Below are 20475 nucleotides of genomic sequence, written 5' to 3' on the forward strand. Positions count from 1 at the left end.
CATCACTATAGGACACCACCACATCACTCTGGGACACCACCACATCACTCTGGGACACCACCACATCACTCTGGGACACCACCACATCACTCTGGGACACCACCACATCACTCTGGGACACCACTACATTACTCTGGGACACCATCACATCACTCTGGGGCACCACTCAGGGGCACCACCACATCACTCAGGGGCACCATCACATCACTCAGGGGGACCACCACATCACTCAGGGGCACCACCACATCACTCTGGGACACCACCACATCACTCTGGGACACCACTACATCACTCTGGGACACCACCACATCAGTCTGGGACACCACAACAGCATCACTCAGCACCACAACAGCATCACTCAGCACCACAACAGCATCACTCAGCACCACAACCGCATCACTCAGCACCACAACAGCACTGTCCTTGTTAAGAAATAGATATTTATGAAATGGATTTTAATGGTATTTTAGGATTTTAGATTATACATTTATGTGAAGCTGAATACAGGATCTAAATTGGATTAAGATATTATTGTTGTAAAAACTTTATTTCGGCCCATTAGGCCATACAAGTGCGTGATAAACATTTTCCGACTATGTACAAAATTTATACAATTTCATAATATATACATGATTAAAAAACATTTGGTACACAATACAATTCTCTAAAAAGAGGAAATGACCCGAACAAACATTAAAATTAAAATATTGATTATATAATAGTATAAACTATTTTGACTATTATATCACTTTTTAGAATGTATCTATGTAAAGTCTGTTAAGCCATGTATTTTATAATTGTTTTTATGGATAATTATCAAAATAAAGATTTGATGATTATGACTAACAGTAGAAAGAAAAATCAATGAATCCTAACAAAAGAATTATCTACCTGAACAAAGAAGTGGTGTTAAGTGTTATCTTAAAACCTAGTATTATCTATCACTGCTGGGTGGACCCTTTTGAAAATCTATCCTTGCTGCCCTCAATCACTGCACACGGTGGGCTGCTACTTCTGTTCCGCTTCTAATTAACTCTATAGTGGCTTTATTATGGGTGTTGGAACCAGTGAAAGCTGTGCGCCACTCACCTCATGTTCCTTCATTGACCCAACAGGACATTTATCTCAGCTGCCTGTAGCCAGTGTATGCCACAAGCTGCTCCACTTCTGCTGCTGAATGCACCTTATAGGGCATTATCTCAGCTGTCAGATACCAGTGTAGGCCATAGGGGGAAAAAGTCGGAACACCGCGGCCTCAGCCACTCGTGTTCAGACACTGCAAGCCCTACCACTCTTTCCTTAACCACGCATATGCCTTAACCACGCATATGCCTGGTTAAGGCATATGCACTGTCTATTTGCTGGCTGGCGGAAGAGCAGGAAGAGGAAAGATTGCGACGTGAGGCGTGAGGAAAGTGGGGTTTTCGGTTTCGGGGTAGTTTGAAGGGGATGGTGGATAGTTTTGGGGGTAGGGGTCGGTAGTTTTCAGGGCTGGGGAAGTCTGGTAGTTTTAGGGCTCAGGGCAGAGGACGGGTGGGGGTAGTTTGTTTGGGTTAGGGTAGATTTGGGGGCTGGGGATTAGGGTAGTTTGTTTGGGTTCAGGTGTTGGGGTAGTTTTCAGGGCTGAGGGGGTCGGGAGGTTTAGAGCTCAGAGCAGGGGACAGAAAAGGGACAGTGTTCAGGCTGAGGGGGCAGTTGGACTGGGGCAGTGGTAAGATTTTATGGGTGGGGATATTTTTAGGGCTGAGTGAGGAGGGAGCTGGGGTCAGAGTACTATTTTGGGACATATTAGTTGGATTTAAAGGCTCAGGATAGGGGGTCGGGTAGTTTATAGGGCTGTGGCAGGTAGATTAGACTGTAGAGGGCCGATTTTTAGGGTTTAGGGCACGGGGGCAGGAGTATGATCTTTACTACGCATGTCCCTTTACCAATCATGTCTTTACCATGATATTATGTGGTAGAGGCATGCATGGTAAAGACACAGTCGTGGTTAAGACCACCTGGTTAAGGCATGCGTTGTTGAGGCATGCATTGTTTCATCACACAACCAGCCATAGGTAGCTTATCCACATCCCTCTGTGGTCATATAGTGCAAACTTGACCCAAAGGTACTGGAGCGCTTTACATAAGCACCAATTACGTAGTTAAGTAGTGTATGGTTTGCGATTACCAAATAGGGACACATCCTCTCTTGGCTACCTCTAAGAAATTAATGCGTACTCACTGACCCTCTGTCGTTCCTAGGTGGATCATACGCAGCAAATTCGAAAAATGTGCTAAATACTACTCATTTGATAAGAAAAGGGTGTTATCTGCGTTATCTGGGAATTAGACTACAGCCCCCTTGATCAGTGACTTTCTGCATTTTTGTTCTCGTTTTGTTTAGTCTTTCTACCTTTTGGGACACACAACCAAAGGCGACCTTGCGGGTTTGTCTAACTATAACAAGTGCATGACTGCAGACTGTTTCTCTATCAACTATGGGAAAAGGGCTTCAACTAAATGCGTATGCATCCTGTGCAAGTCTGCAGATTATTCCTGGTCACTTCAGAAATTATTCTCCAAATCATTTATCGTGGTTTTCTGCCTCCTGTGTATGTCTGGCTGTACGTGAAGTGAATCGTATGGGATATTTATAAATGACTTCAGATCATCTGCCACCGATATATTAATCTACTGCGAGCTATTGGCTGCCCTTCTATTACTCCTGAGTGAGCCCTTTAGGGGTTGATGCTTGGTGTCTGTAACAAGTGCATGTAATGGCCTGCTTCTTTACCTGCTTCTAAATAGACCATGTCAGACACTTCCATTACTATCTGTGCACATAGCCACTGTCCTTTCACTCCCAGGTGGACCCTATCCAGCTTTTACTATGGCTGCCTGTAACTAGTGCATATCTTTGATTACTGCCCTATCCTTCTTGAGTAGTCTCTAAAGATTATGACTTCATCTCCTTTGCATGCCTGCGGGTTAAAAGAACATTTGATGGACAGAATGCAGAACAGTGTCATACATTCACCCCAGTACAGAGATCTGGGCCTAAATCCGTCGTTTTTTTGCTCACCATGCCATTCCAGTTTGAACCCAGCCATATGCAAATTAGTCTTGACCCTGCGCTGGAACAGTCAAGCCCGAACTGCCAGGCTCGGTCCTCCCTGGACTGGAACCAAGCATCCTAGGACCAGTTTCGGGCTTTCAGCTCTCATCAGCCAGGATAGCTTGAATCCAATGGCATGGAGAGCACAGGACCCACATCAGGGCATACCAGTCCCACTTGGGGTGACAAATGCAAAAAGAACATTTGATGGATAGAATGCAGTACAATGTCATACATTCACCCCAGTACAGAGATCTGGGTCTAAATCCATAGTTTTTTTGCTCACCATGCCGTTCCAGTTTGGACCCAGCCATATGCAAATCAGTCTTGACCCTGCGCTCAATGGGAACAGTGCAGCCCGAACTGCCAGGCTAGGACCTCCCTGGACCGGAAACAAGCATCCCTGGACCTCGACTTCGCTCCGGACCTCGATCTCGCTCTGGATCTCGACCTCGACGCCGACTTCGAACGAGATCTTTGTCTCGACTTTGAGCGCCTCGAAGTCGACCTCGAAGATCTCACAGTCTACCTTTTATTTTCGCAAGAAGAAGTTTTGCCTCGCGCTCTCTTAGTGCCTTAGGGTTCATCTTGAAGCAAGACTGACAGTTTTGACGTCGTGGCTTGATCCAAGACACCACAAGCAGTCGCCATGCGGATCGGTGATCGACATCATTCGAGCGCAAGACCCACATTGCTTGAAGCCTGTCTTCCTCGACGACATCCTCGATGAAAGAAGAAGAATCAAAGGAAAAACAGCAACACTGTAAAAATAGAAGATACAAAGTATCGCAGAAGATCCCAAAAACCGTTAGCGTCGAAGACGCGGAAAAAAGGGAACTGACGTCATCACGCCGGCGTGGGCCTGATAAGGAGTCGGTGACGTCAGACGGAGTCACGCGCGAGGTCGTACTCCTGTGACGTCGTCCACGTCGGCGTGCTGCGAAGAAAATTTCCGAACGTTGCTGACGCAGGGGGATATTCACAAGGTGAGGAATCCACACGGCAGATGTATCTATCAGAATCACATTATTCCACTATCTATTGGTTCGGCTCAGACTTGCCACTCAAAATCATTCAAAGTGCTCAGTGCCACACAACATAGCTACCGTTTTTGGATTCTATTGCACGTCAGTCAGTTAATTCTTTATTCGGTTTACACTAAAACCATAAGAGAGATCTTTGTGATTGCAATTTTAAGATCCAATTCATCCATAAAAATGACGAAATAATCCAATAATTTGTGTGAATCATTTACTGCGCCTGCCATAAAAACAGAGTCATTCTTGTGAGGAAAATCGCAATGTGGTGTGAGCCAGTATGGCACATGTCCCTACCTTGGAATACTAAAAAATATTCTACTGTATTTATGTTCAGAGTAAACAGAAATGGGGCGACGGCGCAACCCTTAACACCTTAAGAGATCTACCCCAAGCCACTGGCCAATCATACTTTCTCTCTTACACACTCTCTCTCACACACTCTCTCACTACCTCTCTCTGCCTACCTCACTCTCTCTCCCTACCTCACTACCTCACTCTCTCTGTCTCTCTACCTCTCTCTCTACCTTTCTCACACTCTCTCTCTCTCACTCTCTCTCATACTCTCTCTCACACACTCTCACGCCTCACACTGCTGCACGCCTCACACTGCTGCACGCCTCACACTGCTGCACGCCTCACACTGCTGCACGCCTCACACTGCTGCACGCCTCACACTGCTGCACGCCTCACACTGCTGCACACTGCCGCATGCCTCACACTGCTGCACGCCTCACACTGCTGCATTACTCACACTGCTTTCTGTACACTGCTGCACGCCACACACTGCTGCACGCCACACACTGCTGCACGTCTCACACTGCTGGATACTGCTGCAATACTCACACTGCTGCATGCCGCACACTGCTGCACGCCGCACACTGCTGCACGCCGCACACTGCTGCACGCCACACACTGCTGCACGCCACACACTGCTGCACGCCACACACTGCTGCACGCCACACACTGCTGCACGCCTCACACTGCTGCACGCCTCACACTGCTGCACGCCTCACACTGCTGCACGCCTCACACTGCTGCACGCCTCACACTGCTGCATGCCTCACACTGCTGCATGCCTCACACTGCTGCACGCCTCACAACACCACCACATCACTCAGGGACACCACCATATCACTATAGGACACCACCACATCACTATAGGACACCACCACATCACTCTGGGACACCACCACATCACTCTGGGACACCACCACATCACTGTGGGACACCACCACATCACTGTGGGACACCACCACATCACTCTGGGACACCACTACATTACTCTGGGACACCACCACATCACTCTGGGGCACCACTCAGGGGCACCACCACATCACTCAGGGGCACCATCACATCACTCAGGGGGACCACCACATCACTCAGGGGCACCACCACATCACTCTGGGACACCACCACATCACTCTGGGACACCACTACATCACTCTGGGACACCACCACATCAGTCTGGGACACCACAACAGCATCACTCAGCACCACAACAGCATCACTCAGCACCACAACCGCATCACTCAGCACCACAACAGCACTGTCCTTGTTAAGAAATAGATATTTATGAAATGGATTTTAATGGTATTTTAGGATTTTAGATTATACATTTATGTGAAGCTGAATACAGGATCTAAATTGGATTAAGATATTATTGTTGTAAAAACTTTATTTCGGCCGATTAGGCCATACAAGTGCGTGATAAACATTTTCCGACTATGTACAAAATTTATACAATTTCATAATATATACATGATTAAAAAACATTTGGTACACAATACAATTCTCTAAAAAGAGGAAATGACCCGAACAAACATTAAAATTAAAATATTGATTATATAATAGTATAAACTATTTTGACTATTATATCACTTTTTAGAATGTATCTATGTAAAGTCTGTTAAGCCATGTATTTTATAATTGTTTTTATGGATAATTATCAAAATAAAGATTTGATGATTATGACTAACAGTAGAAAGAAAAATCAATGAATCCTAACAAAAGAATTATCTACCTGAACAAAGAAGTGGTGTTAAGTGTTATCTTAAAACCTAGTATTATCTATCACTGCTGGGTGGACCCTTTTGAAAATCTATCCTTGCTGCCCTCAATCACTGCACACGGTGGGCTGCTACTTCTGTTCCGCTTCTAATTAACTCTATAGTGGCTTTATTATGGGTGTTGGAACCAGTGAAAGCTGTGCGCCACTCACCTCATGTTCCTTCATTGACCCAACAGGACATTTATCTCAGCTGCCTGTAGCCAGTGTATGCCACAAGCTGCTCCACTTCTGCTGCTGAATGCACCTTATAGGGCATTATCTCAGCTGTCAGATACCAGTGTAGGCCATAGGGGGAAAAAGTCGGAACACCGCGGCCTCAGCCACTCGTGTTCAGACACTGCAAGCCCTACCACTCTTTCCTTAACCACGCATATGCCTTAACCACGCATATGCCTGGTTAAGGCATATGCACTGTCTATTTTCTGGCTGGCGGAAGAGCAGGAAGAGGAAGGATTGCGACGTGAGGCGTGAGGAAAGTGGGGTTTTCGGTTTCGGGGTAGTTTGAAGGGGATGGTGGATAGTTTTGGGGGTAGGGGTCGGTAGTTTTCAGGGCTGGGGAAGTCTGGTAGTTTTAGGGCTCAGGGCAGAGGATGGGTGGGGGTAGTTTGTTTGGGTTGGGGTAGATTTGGGGGCTGGGGATTAGGGTAGTTTGTTTGGGTTCAGGTGTTGGGGTAGTTTTCAGGGCTGAGGGGGTCGGGAGGTTTAGAGCTCAGAGCAGGGGACAGAAAAGGGACAGTGTTCAGGCTGAGGGGGCAGTTGGACTGGGGCAGTGGTAAGATTTTATGGGTGGGGATATTTTTAGGGCTGAGTGAGGAGGGAGATGGGGTCAGAGTACTATTTTGGGACATATTAGTTGGATTTAAAGGCTCAGGATAGGGGGTCGGGTAGTTTATAGGGCTGTGGCAGGTAGATTAGACTGTAGAGGGCCGATTTTTAGGGTTTAGGGCACGGGGGCAGGAGTATGATCTTTACTACGCATGTCCCTTTACCAATCATGTCTTTACCATGATATTATGTGGTAGAGGCATGCATGGTAAAGACACGGTCGTGGTTAAGACCACCTGGTTAAGGCATGCGTTGTTGAGGCATGCATTGTTTCATCACACAACCAGCCATAGGTAGCTTATCCACATCCCTCTGTGGTCATATAGTGCAAACTTGACCCAAAGGTACTGGAGCGCTTTACATAAGCACCAATTACGTAGTTAAGTAGTGTATGGTTTGCGATTACCAAATAGGGACACATCCTCTCTTGGCTACCTCTAAGAAATTAATGCGTACTCACTGACCCTCTGTCGTTCCTAGGTGGATCATACGCAGCAAATTCGAAAAATCTGCTAAATACTACTCATTTGATAAGAAAAGGGTGTTATCTGCGTTATCTGGGAATTAGACTACAGCCCCCTTGATCAGTGACTTTCTGCATTTTTTTTCTCGTTTTGTTTAGTCTTTCTACCGTTTGGGACACACAACCAAAGGCGACCTTGCGGGTTTGTCTAACTATAACAAGTGCATGACTGCAGACTGTTTCTCTATCAACTATGGGAAAAGGGCTTCAACTAAATGCGTATGCATCCTGTGCAAGTCTGCAGATTATTCCTGGTCACTTCAGAAATTATTCTCCAAATCATTTATCGTGGTTTTCTGCCTCCTGTGTATGTCTGGCTGTACGTGAAGTGAATCGTATGGGATATTTATAAATGACTTCAGATCATCTGCCACCGATATATTAATCTACTGCGAGCTATTGGCTGCCCTTCTATTACTCCTGAGTGAGCCCTTTAGGGGTTGATGCTTGGTGTCTGTAACAAGTGCATGTAGTGGCCTGCTTCTTTACCTGCTTCTACATAGACCATGTCAGACACTTCCATTACTATCTGTGCACATAGCCACTGTCCTTTCACTCCCAGGTGGACCCTATCCAGCTTTTACTATGGCTGCCTGTAACTAGTGCATATCTTTGATTACTGCCCTATCCTTCTTGAGTAGTCTCTAAAGATTATGACTTCATCTCCTTTGCATGCCTGCGGGTTAAAAGAACATTTGATGGACAGAATGCAGAACAGTGTCATACATTCACCCCAGTACAGAGATCTGGGCCTAAATCCGTCGTTTTTTTGCTCACCATGCCATTCCAGTTTGAACCCAGCCATATGCAAATTAGTCTTGACCCTGCGCTGGAACAGTCAAGCCCGAACTGCCAGGCTCGGTCCTCCCTGGACTGGAACCAAGCATCCTAGGACCAGTTTCGGGCTTTCAGCTCTCATCAGCCAGGATAGCTTGAATCCAATGGCATGGAGAGCACGGGACCCACATCAGGGCATACCAGTCCCACTTGGGGTGACAAATGCAAAAAGAACATTTGATGGATAGAATTCAGTACAATGTCATACATTCACCCCAGTACAGAGATCTGGGTCTAAATCCATAGTTTTTTTGCTCACCATGCCGTTCCAGTTTGGACCCAGCCATATGCAAATCAGTCTTGACCCTGCGCTCAATGGGAACTGTGCAGCCCGAACTGCCAGGCTAGGACCTCCCTGGACCGGAAACAAGCATCCTAGGACCGGTTTCGGGCTTTCAGCCCTCATCAGCCAGGATAGCTTGACTCCAGCGGCATGGAGAGCACGGGACCGACGTCTGGGCATACCCGTCCCACTCGGGTGACAAATGCAAAAAGAACATTTGATGGACCGAATGCTGCATACAGTGCATCATCGTGGGTCACACGATCACCTTCCACTCTAGAATTACATAGAGCTCTGCCTGCATCCAGTTCATGGGGTGAGCTGCCCTTTTATCCGTATAAAGAGTACCCTGGGCATAGCACTACGCTCCACTTGCGTAGTTTGCGCAACTTTGCACTACGCGAACTGCACGTAGCACAGTGCAAACATGCGTAGCGTAGTGCAGCGGTCATTTTTTGCTTGCTCGCAGTCCTCAACGTCAAGTTGGCGACCGCAAGCAAGCAAAATGACATCCCCGCGAGACTTTTTCCTTGTTCGCGATCAGCAACATCAAGTTGCCGATCGCGAGCATGGAAAATAAACCTCCCGGCGAGATTCTCAACGCGGGGAGGTTAGGTTTCTCATTACGAGTGGTCGCGCATGCTCGCGACCACTCGCGATGAGAAACTACCAGTCTGCGTTTAGAAAGCTGCAGCTCGAGTAAAAATCTACTCGAGCGGCAGAAAAGTACAGCTCGCACTGTGCAAGATGCCGTTTTCAATGATTAAACAGTGCTGGATGCTTGTCCACACTGTTCAATCATTGAAAACGACATCTTGCACAGTGCGAACATGCTACTACGCAGTTCAGGTAGTGCTACGCGTAGCTCACGTACTGCGAAGTGCACTTTGCGTAGCTACGCGTAGCGCTACTTCGCGAACTACGCCCACCCTTAATAAAGAGAGCTGTTCAATCATTAAAATCATTCAATTGCTGTAAGGTTTTGCCTTCTGTCTTCCACTCCTCTTCCCATCACTGTCAGATGTTCTAATGTGCACCAAATCGGCTTCTAGACGAGGCACACTACAACGCAGCACTCTGCTAGAGCGGAGTGACACCTCGCCAGAGGCATAAAGCAGGATACATTAGTGCAATTATAATACAATATTAAAAGGGCACTCCTATCTACAGGTTCCAAGTGGAGGGTTGATACATGTGAAAAAGAAGATCTTCATTGGGATTCTTTTCGTAAATTACACAACTGGCCAGCAGATTCACTGCCACAGTCAGTGGGTGAATGAAAACCCACCTTTGGACACACCTGCCCTAGACCAAGGACTATTCCAATTTTATTCTGTCAGGGGACAGTTTGCAAAATATCTATTCTGAATGGGTGTTTGACCTCCTTGAAAACCTCAAAGTAGCATTTTCGAATATTCTCAGATCGCCCAATACGCTGTGTGTCAATGTTGCCAAGATGTGATGCACAGATTGTTACACTGATAGTCTGGTGGGTTTTCATACAGACAGCCTCATACTGGATTCCATAACCGAAAATTAAAAACAGATGCGAGCAGATAGTGAAAAACTAGGTATACTACCTACCTCTTCCACTCCTGTAATTAGATGTTGCTCCTCCTGAGGCAATGCCAGATGCATCTGGTGTAATTCTGGGCTGGGAGTGAAGACGTCTGGACCGCAACGAAACTGGAAAAGATAGAGACAAACTGGGATAAATGTCTGGACTCTTTTTTTTTTCACTTGTTCAAGGAGTTAACAGGCAAATACTACTCAAGAATTGCCATTTCAACAGGGAGATTCACTCCACCAACCCTGCAATATTTAGCAAGAAACGCAGAATTTATAGTTTGTATACTGAAAGCTCAAATTTGAAATCAATTGAAGTGGAAAAGAATTGTGGCTCAGCTACAGTCCCTTAAATGACAAAAGCTTGGTCAGAAACAACTTTGATAAACCCGGTATTAAGAAAGCTGGTGCGTGATGACAAAATGATTAAATGTACTGAAAATGACTGATGTTTTGGGACAGAAAGGGTACTTTCCAACATATTCAATTTGACATTTGAGCGAAATGTAATATTGTCTAAACAAGTAAAACCTTATTCACTTAAGCGGCACCCTGCTCTCTGAGACTGTAATACCTGCTCAATATCAAGGATAATGTGGCTGACTAGGGTTTGGGATTCTCAGTTCTGAATAAACCTTCCTGCGCCCATCTTGCCCTGCCAACAAGATAAGCCATGTTGATAATCTACTTGGAAAGAGTAGGTTGAGGGAAATCAAACAAAACGTAAACTAGGAGTGAAGGGATGAGGCTGTATTGATTTTGGAAAATGATAGGTGCCCATGCAAAATGCCAAACACTGGCTTCTTGGTTCCACCTCATGTCCCTTCCTTTCACCACCAGACATTGCCTGCCCTATTATTTCACTAGTGCAGGTTCTTTTTCATCCTTGTCTTCTCCCTTTGTCAGTCTTTCCGTCTTTTTCTTCCCATCCTCCTTTTGGGCTTTTCTCTCTCTAGCTCAGAGTCTAAGTCTGAGGAGGAAAAGCAAGTACTGGTCCCCAAAATGAGTCTCAATAGGACCCCACCTGGGCATCACAATTTGACTGGTTCTAATGCATGAGACATCATGATGGGTATTTGACCACAAACTTACAAACTCATTGACTAAGTGATGTTAAGATAGGCAATAAGCTGCAGAAATGTGTGTTTACGTGAAATGGCTTCATCGGGTAGGTGTGTGTGTTGCAGACATCTGAAACCTAGACTTCACTCGTTTATTCCTGGTCGGTTTACGTGGCCTTTTATACTTTCTTGTTCCAATTAAATGAGCTACATTATTCAACGAAATTAAATATGCTCCAACAGGAAATTGATTATTTGTAGTAACCAAGGCGATAACCCGTGTGAAACGACTGCACCAACCAGTAAATACTATTTTAAATTTCCATTTTGTCATTTAACTTTGATAACAGCATTACTAACAATACAACCCGCCCTCCAATGCAGGCAATGCTCTAGACGCAGGTTATTACAAATATTAAATTCCAGGAGACATGCCTAAGCCTGTCTGTTTTAGAAAGTGTGATCCAACTGTTTTGAATGAAGGGTTTGATGATATTGAGCAGATTCGGTTGCACAGCCTGCTCCAGAGATCAGCTTTTCATCAGTCCAAGGTTGGTTAAAGTAGCAATGCAGCCATGAGTACATTAACCATCAAAGGATGAATGTAAAAACGCTTTTTTTGAGCCAGCTCCTGTTTTATAGTCATTAACGCCAGGCATGCTGGAACCTCTGGGCTAATGGCTATAACTGAAAAAGTAAAGTTACATGTTCGAGCACATTTAGTGATGTTGGCATGAAACTGTATTGACTATTAGTAGTTGGGCCATGTGTAACGATTGGAAAATAATATCAATTATTCGGGAGTACGGAGAGAATTTTATTTGTGTTGTCTGCTATATATTGGGACAATAGTTAATGGCAGGTGATTTAAGGCTGTAACAATATTTCCCACAGTTCTCTAGTTAAGGCGAAATTTTGTTAAAATCTTAGAAATGAAATAGGGACTTTTCTCAGTACTCACTACTTAGTAAATCTGGGCAAACCCAACTATGGATTATTTGCTTAGAGAGCTTGAAGCTCACCAAGTCACCTTCCGATAGCAACTAGATAAGCCTCTTTCTGGATAAAACGATCAATGTAACACGAAATCACGGTCCCAGATGATGTAATTCAAATTCAAATTTCAAGGTTATTATCTGATTACTTAAAATCATTACAAAATGTTAAAACTGTATGACTCACGTATACATATATGAATTTAAAAAGGAGCGGAAAAGGAACTTTGATTAATACAACAGCAGTGCAATAGTCTAGCAGTAAAATTGAATGAAATTTAAAAATTGTCCGAATGTGCGTTTATCTTTTACAGATCAGCTCGTTAAATAACATGGCAGTCACAAAGTGGTTTTAAAAAAAGTTTAAATAGGGTAAATAAGTCAATATGACAGCTGGTTTTGGGGAGCTGAACGCGGTGTCCATGTAGGCCTTGCGGAGGGAGGCCGGTGGCCGCTTGAGTTTTTATTACAGGGTGATGTCCGGGCCGACCGGCAAAAGAAATGCTGCCTTTTCTTTTCCCAATGTTTTTACAGCTCTGGCAACAAATTTGGTAAACCGGATGTTCAGGATTATATTTTCTTGATTCATAGCTGCCACTATTGCCTGACGACATGTACGAACGCCTAATTTAATCCACTCTGCTCTCAGTAAGGTCCTTCTGTCTTGGAGCAGAGCTGGGCATGCGCAGGATATGTGCTCCAGGCTTTCGGAGTGGTAGCCGCATTCTCTGAATTCGATTTTCTGATTAGGGCGCCGCCGTTGCGGTAAATGCTTTAAAAAAGGCCATTCGCCTAGCCTTAGAGCCATAAATTTGACTTTCCAAAAGATTGAATAGGTACTTGATAGGTAGGCTGACTCAACTCCCGGTTTGTATTCTGAGACAACGGCCCAAGCATGCTTCCTTCTGGATAATTTTGCTCTGTCGGAATGGAAGGACCAGAGCCGAACGCTTCGCTTGATTACGCTCGTCAGTGCCTGTTGTGAGGGGTTTGTCCCCCAGTATTCTGAAATTCCAAGGAGCTGTAGGGATTGATCCAAGTGGAGCCGATGTTTTTGGCTTGATGTACTGGTCGATATTTCGTTCCAGAGTTTGATCTCAAGACTGTTTTCCGAGGAATTACGCAGTCTATTACAAAACTTAATGAAAGCACCAGCCTCAACACCGCTGTGGTCTAGCAGACCAAGCTCTAATCTGACTTGTGCCGGAGATGAAGACCTCGGCAGAGACCATGCTCGCTTGAAGATTCTGATGATTGATTTATTAAGTACGATGTTTGTCGAGCCCATCATAATCTCATGGCCATATGATAGAGAATTTGTGATCTTGGCCTTCATCACCTTGAGCAAGGGGGTTAGGCTTGGTCCTAGCAGATGTTTTGAAAGTTTTGCTGACGCGACCTCCAGGGACAGTGCCTTAGCCTTGATGGCGTCTTTTTGTTTAATAAAGGAAGCTCTTGAATCGAGAAAAAATCCTAAATATTTGTAGTGTGGCACTGTATCGATGATTTTGTTGTTAAAAAACCACCTTCATTTCTGCTGTTTCTGTTTGCTAAAATGAATTATTTTTGGTTTTGACATGTTCAATTCCAGGGCGTTTTCAGATGTATAAGATAGAAGTTCGTCAAGGAGCCTCTGTAAACCAACCTTTGTGTGGCTCAATAACACAAGGTCGTCAGCGTATAACAAGTTACTGATGCGGGTCCCATCCAGTTGAAGCGGATGCGAGTTGACCTTGTCAAGTATGGCGGATAGGTCGGAAATAAACAGGTTAAAGAGAAGGGGCCCCAAGACGCACCCTTGTTTGACGCCGCTTCCTGTTTGAATCTTTTTTGAAACGTGGGACCCATCGTCTAACTTTATCCTTATCCAGGTCTGTGTGTGGAATTGGATGATGGCTTGTAAGAGGGCTGTAGGTATACCCCAGCGGGCCAATTTTGGCCACAGATGACCGCGTGGCACTCGATCGAAGGCCGCCTTGAAGTCAACGAAGCAGCAGTATAGTTGCATGCGACGGACGTCGGCCTTCTCCGTCAATACGGCTATTGCGAGTAGGTTGCTGGTTGTGCCTGACTTTGCTAGAAAGCCGGTCTGGTTAAAGACCTGATAGGAGCTCTCCAAAAGAGCTCCGCACACTTGGGATCCCGTGGAGGAATATCCCTGTTAGTGACAGTCACATCTACGACCACGATACTGAACCGGAATTCGAAGCGTAACAGGAATTAATAATATAGTTTTTGGAACTATTCTGGCAAGTCTCGAAGTTTGAATGCGCTGCTTACCTGGATACTCCCATTGGACTGGTCACCCTCACAGAAGTTGCGGAGCCATCGGCGAGCTGGCGGTGTTCATCACGTCTAGTCATCGGACCGGAATGCAGCGGTTTTTGTGTAGGTAGGGAAGAGCGGACTTTTATAGACACCAGTCGGGGCTGAGGACGATCCCCGTGGTGACAGGAGCAAAGCCCCGACCCCGGGACGTGGCAGCCGACTGCTCTGGAAAGGCTGTAGATTACCCATGCCGAGGTCGGAGTGAACCTCGGTGTCCTCCGAACGGGGCTGCAGATGACCGGCAAGACTCCAGAGACCATCCAAACCCCGATTGACCCCCGGCTAGTAATGAGAACGGGCCTCTGCGGCCAACAGAAGAGGTGGGGACCGTCAGCGCCACGTTGGGAATAGCACAGCGAGAATCGGGGCGCGAATCAGTGCGTCCGGATCTCTGCACGGGCAGTGGAGTTTAAGGGATCCCTGTTAGTATTGGCGGGCGGGCCACTGCTCGTGAGGCGGATGAGGTGAGAGCGAGGGCCAGACCGGGCGAAGAATTGCAGAGCACGGAGGAAGTCGCTGGTTGGCCCCGCCCCCCCCCCCATCGTTCGACGCACCGAGAGCACACAGCTGAGTGCCTGCTCTCCTTCCACATTCTATCCTTTCACGGCTGTTGAGGTGGTGCGGTGATACGGAGGAACTACTATGGAGCGAGTTAGGACCCATAAACACAATGCCCTTGTTCTCTGAAGAGTGGGTCCCTACATGGAACACTGATCACATCTATGGCATCGTGGATACCTTGATGCCAGCTGTGAGTCTGAAATTGATGTTTTTACGTCTTTCTGTTCATAATCTCACTCGAAAATGGCTGACAGTGCAGTTTGGGGCACAGACAAGCAAAATGGCTGGCCACCCCAACAACGAAGGTGAGGGGCACACCCCCCACTATGGATCACAGATCATCAGAATCCCATGAGGAACCAACACAAAATCGCTGAAATTGAAGGACTACAAACCAACCAACACAAAATCGTTGCAATTGAGGAAGGACTAAAAACTAAACACTGATTGGAAATAAGAGTGGCAATTGAGGAAGGACTAAAAACTAAACGCTGATTGGAAATAAGAGTGGAAAGGAAAAAAGACTACAACAGTCAACCCACAGTCAATGGGAAAATAAATAGGACTGCACAGGTGCCCATGATATGCTATCCAAAGGAGGTGGCCATATTGGAACGGCTCCGTCACAAGGATACAACATAAAATATACAGCCACCGATCACCCTACCCAACTATTGCAGGTCAGAATTTCTATGTAAAGACTTCCCCCCCCCCACTACTACACCTCTTTGCCCTTTACCTAGTCTGCCCCTCATATTACCCCGCACGAGACGACATTGGCACAGCTATTGGATTCTTATACTAATCCCTCTTCCCCACCTAGACAATAACAATACCACCACAACAGCTGACACTTCCCCCACACCCACCCACCTCTTTAAGCCCACCCTCATGTGTATCTATTCGTACCTCACACACATCCCTCGCCCCTTAACGCCTCACCAACTATATTTATCTCACTATGGAGCTTTTAGGCACACACACTTACACCATCATTTTCCCCCACAAACTCTCAAGACACGCAGCCAAACGATTTAAACACAATTTTCTAAAACTACACCCGGAAATACCCTTCGCGATACCTACTTCTCAATACACAACGGACACACAACTAACGATATCATTTTCCACACAAAACGAAGAGCGCAATGGAGTAACGCATTCCTAACCCTATTTACAATATCTACCACTAGGAAAACCGTGCATGGCCTAGTTATTTACATCTCCCCCTCCCAACTTTTCCAAGCGACTGCAACCATCTCCATCTACAATAATGGAACCATCCTCATGCAATCCACGGATCATAGTCTAAACCTCCTTGATAACATCTTCCCAATTATCAAAGAGCAAGTGGCTTAACCCCATTTGGCCACACAGGCTATTCCCTCCACCAATACACAACAAATCCCATTGCCTACCCCGCCCGACAGCCACAGCTCATCCCAACCATTACCCACATCCGAAACATATGCTACTCCTTCCCGGACTACCCCCTACACCAACACTCTTCAATTCACCCCACCAAACCCTCCTGGCAACCCGATCTCCCCACTACACAGTCCGAGTTTCACAATTGAGACCCACTCCATCGCCACGTCGCCTGACACTCACATAACTCACCTACCCGACACAATGGCAGTTACCTAGTCACCCCCAATAAACAATGAATACCCCTTAATTATAAACACAAATGCCCCTTTGTCTAAAGACACCCCTCCCATGTCTAAAACTCACGCTACCTCAACCTTGCTGAACACCGACACTCCTTGCAAGCACTCCCCCCACTCTAGACTGCCACCCCCACTTCATTTGCTAGTACATAATAAGACACCCCATCACCACATAGGAGACATGTTACCCTCCGATAACACCTTGGACCCAGGCACACTTCCTATACCCACTTCCCAGCCACCCACCCTCACAGCCCACCCACACACTTCCACAACACCTCCCACACTCACTTCCCAGCCATTTACACCCACAGCCCACCCACTCACATCCACAACACTTCCTACACCCACTTCCCAGTCATCTACCCCCACAATCCTCCCATCCCCAAATACAACACACCCACCCAAACCTGTAGCACCCCTCCCAACCCCACTCACACCTGCACCAGCCCACAAACCCGAACGAACCACACTCCAGGCATCTATACCCATAACACAGCCCCTTACCCTACTCGTACCCACACAAAACTCTAGACTAGACGAGATCATGATCTCATTAAATCAAATCAAAGAAGAACTTCAAGCACTCAATGAGCGGATAGCTAGACAACCGTGGGCAACTAGAGCTACACCACAGCCCAAATCTAGTTGGCCTCAGAACCAACCAAAAGGCAAATCAAAACTCATACTCAATCCCCCCAACTGGAACTCAGTCCCCTCCTGTAATAAATCTTCCCGACCAATCATAAGCTCCAATCCCCTCTCGGAAAGCGACCTACTCTCTCTGCTGCATTCATATGATCCCCCCCTTACAAAGCCGCTCACTCCCCCCTATTTGACGATCCCCACTATCCCCCTGACCCTCATAGGACCACCAAAATCAACACTAGAGGCATCATCGATAACAACCTTCGAAAAGTCCCCCTCACTCAGGAATCTACTTCATCCCTCATCACCACCGACTCAAATGCATACTCCTAAACTGTAAGTCGGCCTCTAGACACCCAGCTGACATAGCGGACCTCATTCTCACACAAGAACCGGACTTGATATTGTTAACTGAGACCTGGTTAAAAGAATCCTCCACACCAATCAATTACATATTAGTACCACCTAACTACGACATCATCAGACTAGACAGAACTGATGAGCCTGGGGGAGGTATCGCCAGTATACACCGTAGCAACATCTCAGTAAACAGAGCCAGTTCCCCAGTTTTCCCCTCTTGCGAATACATATGCTTCGAAATCTCCAGTAACGGCAAACCAGTATGTTCTTTACACACCATCTATCATCCACCAGGCGGTAACCTCGCTTTCACCAAACACTTCATGGATATGGTATCAACAAACACTAGGCTCCAAAATACCCAAATGTTCCTTGGTGACTTCTATCTTCACTGGAACGATCACAATGATACAGTAGTCAGCAGTCTCAAAAACGTCCTAGATGACCTAGACCTAACCCAAATCTGCGACACCCCCACACACAATAAAGGTTCAATACCGGATTTAATAATATCTAAAAGAGACTCCACTCATCTAGAATCGATCCAACCTTGTGACTGGTCAGACCACCACATTATTACCTTCTTCATCAAGGAAACTATGAAACTGAACCCGATTCAATCCACAAGACCAAAAGTATGGAAAAGAGACCTGAAAAAAATCAACCCTAACACTTTGCCCTCCTCCAGTTATAACATACTTCGGCCCCCTGCAGGGTCTCCTGAAGTACACGATCTCACCAATCATTACCTGTGGAGGAGTGTGGCTCACTGATTAGAGCGGCAGACCCTGATGCAGAGGTCTGGCCCGGGACCAAGGTTCAATTCCCGTCGTGGCAGGGTCTTGAGCTCAAAATGTCCACGGACCCGATAATTCTCGGCACGGTGCATACTCTAATCATGGGGTCCCACGCTGCAACTCTGGGCAATAGCTTGCTTAGTCTCCACACCTAATCGCTAAGGATGCCTGGCTTCACCAGGGGGGTGCCCAGGAGTTGGGCGCCTCACAGGAACAGGCCAGGACGGGTTCCTCAGCGTTTTTTTCAGCGCGGGGACACACTGGTAAGTGTAACCATGCGCTTTATAAGCTTCACAATTATAATTACCTCTCTGCCATGACCTCGATAATTAATGAGGTTGCACCACTCCAACTAAAGAGAGCATCTATAAAAGACTAAGCCGTGGTACAATGGAACACTCAATGAGGAAAGACGTGCGCTAAGATCTTCTGAACGCGCATGGAGATCATTTCCAACCGCCAATCACCTCAAGATCCTAAGGACAAAGAGAAATACATATTACCGTAAGATCAAGCGTACCAAAGCTGACTTTTTCAGCTTACAATTAGACCAAGCAATAAATCGCCCCAGAAAACGTTTTGAACTTATCAAAACCCAATTTAAGGAGGCACCTCAACGTCCACAAGACAGATCTTGCCCACAACCAAACTGTCAAGAATTTTCCGCCTTCTTCACTCTGAAGACTGACACCATCAAGAAGGACCTCTTAAATGATCTTACCTTACATTCGAGACCACACACAAAGACCACCACCGCATCTCTAATTGCACCCTCCCCAATTGCACCATCTAAGCCTAACCTTAAAAATGACGCAACCTGGTCTTCCTTCACCACCTACTCTGAAGAAACAATAGGCAAAATACTCAGTGCCCTGAACCCTTCTAATCACTTCACTGATCCTCTCCCCGCAAATGCTGTCAAAGACCTAACTCCACTCCTTCTACCCCTCTGGTCCAAGATCATAAATTGTTCACTGCAACAAGGTTGCATCCCGGACACCCTCAAAGTTGGTCAGGTAACACCCATTCTAAAGAAGCCCACAGCCGACTCCACAGACCTAAACAACTATCGACCTATTTCCAATATTCCGACATTGGCCAAACATTTGGAAAAATGTGTTCACCTTCAACTAACAAAGCATATTGCCCACTTAGACCTTCTTAACAAACATCAATCAGGCTTCCGTGCTGGTCATAGCACTGAATTAGCCATGACCCACATAATTGACGACGCGCTGCAAATACTGGATCAAAATTGATCCTGCTTACTCACCCTGCTAGACCTCTCATCAGCTTTTGATATGGTCAAACATGAGAACTTGATAGACCTCTTGGAACACAGAATGGGTTTATCAGGGGCTGTACTAAACTGGTTTACCTCATTTCTTCAAAATCGGACACAACAATTCAAAGTCAACAACTCCTTGTCCAAGCCCGTCCCAGTAACCTTGGGAGTCCCGCAAGGGTCCTCACTATCCCCGACATTGTTTAATCTGTTAATGGAACCACTCACTGAAATTCTACACGCATCTAACGTGCAATATCACATGTACGCCGACGATACACAACTATACCTTAAGATTCACACCTTAGACAACATCAAACTGCTTAATGCAACGCTTAGCAATACCTAAACCTGGCTGGCAGAAAATCATCTCAAACTGAATGCCCTAAAAACCGAATTCCTGCTAATAGCGCCACCCGCCCAAGTCCCCAAAATGCAAGAATGGATTAAACATATTACAGCATTCAACGCTCAACCCACCATTGTGGACTCAGCAAAATCACTAGGAATAACTCTAGACAGTAACCTCAA

General features: G+C 46.1%; 1 protein-coding gene across 2 annotated transcripts in view; it reads right to left on the bottom strand.

Annotated features, from left to right (window-relative positions):
- Nucleotides 1-20475, bottom strand: part of HYDIN (HYDIN axonemal central pair apparatus protein) — a 3619565-nt gene that overhangs the window by 2468964 nt on the left and 1130126 nt on the right. For both annotated transcript variants that reach the window (XM_078670948.1, XM_078670947.1), the window contains exon 26: nt 10258-10359. In XM_078670948.1, the coding sequence (XP_078527074.1) occupies nt 10258-10359 (102 nt within the window). The remainder of the gene's footprint in view (nt 1-10257; nt 10360-20475) is intronic.

This window comes from Lissotriton helveticus, chromosome 12, assembly GCF_964261635.1.
Source record: "Lissotriton helveticus chromosome 12, aLisHel1.1, whole genome shotgun sequence".
Classification (NCBI taxonomy): domain Eukaryota; kingdom Metazoa; phylum Chordata; class Amphibia; order Caudata; family Salamandridae; genus Lissotriton; species Lissotriton helveticus.